This window comes from Vicia villosa, unplaced genomic scaffold, assembly GCF_029867415.1.
Source record: "Vicia villosa cultivar HV-30 ecotype Madison, WI unplaced genomic scaffold, Vvil1.0 ctg.000402F_1_1, whole genome shotgun sequence".
Taxonomy (NCBI): Eukaryota; Viridiplantae; Streptophyta; class Magnoliopsida; order Fabales; family Fabaceae; genus Vicia; species Vicia villosa.
In genome coordinates, this window is record NW_026705181.1 from 749,469 (window position 1) to 755,336 (window position 5,868).

Consider the following 5,868-nt stretch of genomic DNA (forward strand, 5'->3'; position numbering starts at 1 on the left):
TAATTAAAGTATTGTTAATTGTCTTTGTTGAATTTTTCTTTTTCTTTTTCTACAATTTGTTTATCATATACTCTTACACTTTTCTTCTTAAGGGTATGATTGTAGTAAGTTATCAAAATATTTCTTTTCCAAATTATATTTTTAAGATTTTTTAAAATTTTTATCTATTGTTTGGAGTTTGGACAAAAATTATATATTTTTTTAAATATTTATAAATTAAAAAAATTAATGTGGTTTCTCGTGAATGGAAAAAATTATACATAAAAACAATTTTTAAAAATTTAAAACAAACATGAAATTATTCATTTTCAGTTTTCAGTACACATTCTCAAAAACCTATTTTCAAACCTTTAAAAACACACCATTGACTAAAGAAGTGGTTTACTTTTCCACATATTTTTTTTCATTTCACCGTCCACTTAACCCCCACATATATCTAATTGGTTTTTCTCCATTACCCACATCACAGACAGTAACTTTATCAACACCTTACATCACCAATATAAATACCCCACCACCTCATCATCTTACGCGTAGAAACTCTCCATTGTTCTTCTCTCACTTCATTTTCTCTCTCTAAAATTCAAAGGAAATCAGAAAAATGGGATTTCCCATAGGCTACCCTGAACTCTCCGTTCCCAATTTCTTCCTTTACATTCTCTCTATCCTCGCCTTTCTAAGATCCATAGTCATCTCCTTCCTCTCTCTCCTCCACCTCTCCGACTTCCTCGACACCGATTTCTCCACCGCCACCGTAACAGAATCAAACCCCCACCGTCCTACCCTCTCCGCAATCCTCATCCGCGATTTCCTCCCGGTCGTCAATTTCCGTGACCTCGCCGGAGATTCGAAAACAGTAGAGTGTGCGGTGTGTCTGGACGAATTTTCCGGCGAGGAAGAGATCAGGTGTATGACGAATTGTAAACATATTTTTCACCGGACGTGTGTGGACCGTTGGATTGATCATGATCAGAAGACGTGTCCGCTTTGTAGGACCCACTTTGTACCTTGTGATAAAATGGAAGATTATAATCAACGGTTATGGAAGGCTTGTGAATCTGAATGTGTAGATGATGATGTTTCTCTTTTTTCTCAACATGATGACGATCACTACATTGCTTCACTTTGATTTTTTTTTTTTTTGTTTTTGATTTTTTTTCTCCTTATATTTTTATAGGAGTTTTTTTCTTTTTGGGTGGTGAATTTGTATATAAATGAAACCAAAAATGTCAGTGTATGGATAAAAAGAGAGAAATTAAGGTTAGGATAATTTAGCTTTATTGTATTTTAGGGTCCTTTGTTAGTTTTTTTACTCTTACAAAGAAAAGAAGGTTTTGGTGGACACTGAATGATTGAGAAAGAATGAGTTTTATCGGACATGTAAGCTGAATTTTCTTCTCTTAAATAGGCAATATCTATACGCAAAGTTTAGATTGGTACTCCTTCCTACCTGAATTATAAATAAATATATTTTTTAAAGTTTATTGAGTAATAAATATATTTAATCTACGTAAAGACTAAATACATTAAATAATAAATTTTAAAAAAATATTTATTTATAATAATAGCCAGAGTGAGTGTTTTGGTTATTTACAAAGTCTATGATTTAATGATAGTTAATGAACTCTTAATAACATAGTAATTTTTGTTCCATTTCTATAAAGAGTATGCTTCTTCTTTTTTATTATAAAAGTATTAACTGCTATGGAATCTTAAATGATTGTTTAACGTGGGGCCCTTCACCTCTTATCATTAGTAGAGACATATTTTAGTGGACTACTTTTCAACTATACTTTTATTTAAAAGAATTTATCAGTGTTTTAAAATAGGGTTAAGTATGTTTTTAATCCATATAAATATGACAACTTTCAATTTTAGTCCCTATAAAATTTTTCTTCAAACAATGGTCCTCGCAATATTTTCCGTCACTATTTTTAGTCCCTCCCGTTAAATTCCACTAACGGAGGCTTACGTGGCACGCAACGTGTCTCGCCACATCAGTTAAAGGCAACACTAAAAAAAAGAGACATATTGCGGGGGTTTTAAACCCCCTTTAAATAACATAAAAAACAATAAATTTTCAAAAGCAATTAATGAAACAGATGATAGTAAAATCTTTGTTACGCTCATTCTTCAGAGCATCTAACTTATAAACCTTCATTACACTCACTCCTCTTTGCATATTGTTAAGATAGATAATATTTGTATTAACTAATTGATTAATTAGTTTTAACTAATTAGTTTAGTTTTAACCAATAGGATAGCTTTCCCTCTTTTTTTCTCTCTTTTGAAACTTTGTATATAAACTCTTCTCTAACACTTTGTAAAACTGCCGCATAAATCATAACATCTTCTAAGAGTTGACTTTTCAAATTTACACTCATTTAGGCACGAGTCTATCATAATAAATTAATAAGTGCCATGAATGTAGACACTTCAGAAAACACATGACACAGCGATGAGATCTTAACCTTACAATTTTCACAGCTAAATAAAACAAAAACACAACTGGTTATATGTATTAAACACTAAGAAGTTTATTTCCGTTAAAAAAAAAATCAAGAATAGATAACCGGCAAAGTAAAAACAGAAGGTTTTAGATAGTAGCTACTGAAAAATATCGTTTAGTTTGTAAGCAATTCTAGTAAAAGAAATCATGCATTTAACTCATATACCAATAGATAACCATTTAAAAAAACATCAGTAGTCTATAGATAACAGTAGTCTATAGATAACAAGTATAGTGACTATAGGCTTAAATTGCATGCATCAAGAACAATATAGTAAATTAGAAAAAGCAGTGGTGGTGCAAGAACAAACTGTATTCTCTCCATCCTCTTTGGCCACTTATCATCTCATCCATTCTACATCAATATGAAGAAAAATATATACATAAATGTCTAAACTCCAATTCTCTATTATTGGTCAGTTCTTTAAAGCTCCAAATGCACAAATGATATTAACCATGAAGGTTAAAATATATAGATAAAAAAGTATATAGTCCAGAAAAAAGACTCAACACTGGACGTAAGACTTCTATATTTTAAACAAGTCTAAAACTCCTCAAATGTATCAATATGTGTCAATCTTAAATCCCTTCGTTATTAATGTTTTTTTTTTATTATTTCAACATTTAGTTTTAAGAGAAAATAGGATACTCCAAAATGAAGATATAATAGGATTAGTTCTAACTCAAGAAAATGGGGATATAGAGAGGAGAAGATTTCTGTAAAGATGTGGCTATATCCTCAGCTAAGTAAGTTTCATGCCTATGCACCTGCTGGTGTTGAAACTTGGCACAGAATTTTGAAACAGCTTTACTTGCAAATTAGTGAAGCCATATTGAAAAATCTAGAACTAGATGTTAAATATGCTATATATGCCACCTCCATAACTATATTTTTAAATGGTATAAGTTTTTTGAAATTTCAAATTCGAACTCCTCCAGCAAATTAGAATCAATACCAAGTCTTGAACGGGCCAATCTTCTATTGTTCAAGGCTCTGAATCTTATTTTCTGGAGATTTATTATATGTGAAGGGGTTGTTAATTGAGGAGAAAAATGGGTTAGGTTCAGCTCCACTTAAAGGTTGTTATTCTAAAAATATATTGTTTTAAGTTACTTAAAGGAAGTTTAAAACCCCCGCAATCCGTTCTTTTTTCTTCAGTATTGACTTTAACTGAGATGGCGTGGTACGTGGCGTGCCACGTATGCATCTGTTAGGGAAATCTAACGGGAGGGACTAAAAATAGGGACGGAAAATATTGCGAGGACCATTGTTTGAAGAAAATTTTTATAGGGACTAAAATTAAAAATTGTCATATTTATAGGGACCTCTAAGATATTTAACCCTTTAAAATATAATAAAAGCTAGATCGATAAAAATAAAACATGTTATCTATATGCTTTGGAAAACACAATTTTAATCTTTTTTTTCTTTGCCCTCCACCTCATTGATTTAGGGGCATTTTGTGTCCAAAAATTACTTTCTGCAACCAAAATGTACTATTGATTCTAACTCAAATAGACTTACTTTCTTTTATGAATAAATTACAAACACATTTTCTATTAGTATTTCAACTACAACAAAATAGTAACTAAAAAAAGTACTATTTTTAAATTTCCTAATACTTTTTGAGTGAACACTTTTTCTGATGTAGAAAACATGCTCTCATCACATCAATGTATTATTTTTCAAATCTTCTTTTTTCGTTTCTCTCTCCCACTACCTTTTCCTTTCCCTCTACCACTTCTCTATCCACTTTATTTTCTTTCTTCTACTTCTTCCTCTTCTTTCTTCATCATCTTCTTATCATATTTTCTCTCTCTCTTTTAAAATGGTTTACAAAAATGGTTTATGAAAAAATTATTTATGAAAATGGTTTATAAATATTTTGATTATTCTTTCTTCTCTTTATTTCTATTTTTCAGAAATGGTTAACGATTTGTGTAACTCATTATTCTTTTGATTAATTTTTCAGACAGGTTTGTTGTGGAAGTAAGTGTTCATCTTGTTAATCCAAATGCAGGTAAGATTTTCTAGATAAAAATTGTAAATTTTATTTTTGTGATTGTCTTTCTCTTTTTTTTTTTCCTAATAATATTGATTGGTTCCTAACAATCTTATCACCATTAAATTGATTATCTTTGCAGACTTACTTTAGCAAGGAAAGAATGAGTTTGATTTCAGAGGTGCTTCTTAGTTGTCATTCTTTGTTGAATATCTTATAGAACAAACTTGTATTTCCTTCTAAATTGTTGCTTCCTTATCCGGCTTGCATTCAATTTTTCGTTAACTCTTTATCTTTTTCAACACTAAAGATACATATTTTTTTATCTGAATTTTTTTATCATTTCTTTTTCAATTTCCATTAAACTATCATAGATTACAAAGAATGATAAGAGAATCAATACAATAATACCACATTTATCTATTTCCCATTTCTTTTGCCGTAGATTTTAAACAAATTTAAGATGAAAATATTACATTTAAAATAAATAGATAGTTTTTTCATTATAGTTGTTAAATATGAAAAAAGTATAAGAAAATTTGTAATCTTAGAAGAAAAAAATGTTGATACATAAATAATTTAAAAGAAAATTAGTTAAATGAAACAGAGAAAAAAGAGAAGGTTTTTGTATAAATTAATAACACCAAAAAACTAGATCTTGGAAAAAATGAATATAAAAAGACTAAATTTTCTTTTTACCATTTAGAAGAAAAAAAAACTAGATCTAAAAGAAAACAAAAAAACTTAAATCCAAACTCTTCTAAGAAGTTGTATTGTGTGTCTCCAATATGTTAAAGCTATATCGCTTTTGCTTGAAAATATGGAGAGAAAAAAAGGTTTCATGCACATCAGACAAGAAATAAACTTGAGATGGAGAGAGAAGAGTTTGAATATGTTTAGATTTGTTGTGAAAAAGTTTGATGGAAGGTGTGGCGAGAATTTATGGTGAGGTTAAGTTAGAGTTGTGTGAACTATGAATCATAGAGAAAAGAATATGAACTTGTCTTTACAGTATGACTTAATCTAAGTGTATGTGTGGGATGTGGGAGTTTCTATAATTTTAAAATAAAGGGTAATAAAAGAGGATGAGTGATTGAGACTGAATGAGAGATGAGGTAATTTAGATCAATTTTTTTGCATTTTGTACTACTCAAGAGACAACAGCCCTCAACCGTCAGATGATCTGTAATTTTTTCTTCCTTCACCTTCATGCGACACGTGTATTGCCATCATTAATTTTTCTTAACGTGATAATCATGAAAGGGACAGTTCTCTGCCACCTTTTCAAAACCAATTTTTCAAGAAACCCATAAAACTTTGCCAAAGTTAATTGGTGATTAATCAATTGAAAATTCT

The 5,868-nt window shown here is 29.9% G+C and overlaps 1 protein-coding gene across 1 annotated transcript; it reads left to right on the forward strand.

The window, feature by feature from the left end:
• Window positions 1-524: 524 nt before the first annotated feature.
• LOC131627813 (brassinosteroid-responsive RING protein 1-like) lies at window positions 525-1,475 on the forward strand. The gene has a single exon (XM_058898675.1). It carries the CDS (start codon window positions 602-604, stop codon window positions 1,127-1,129), a length of 528 nt encoding a protein of 175 aa, XP_058754658.1. The 5' UTR covers window positions 525-601; the 3' UTR covers window positions 1,130-1,475.
• The last annotated feature ends 4,393 nt before the right edge of the window (window positions 1,476-5,868 follow it).

Excerpts from the sequence above, each read along its gene's own strand:
- LOC131627813 (XM_058898675.1), top strand. The coding sequence starts at position 602 with ATGGGATTTCCCATAGGCTACCCTGAACTCTCCGTTCCCAATTTCTTC.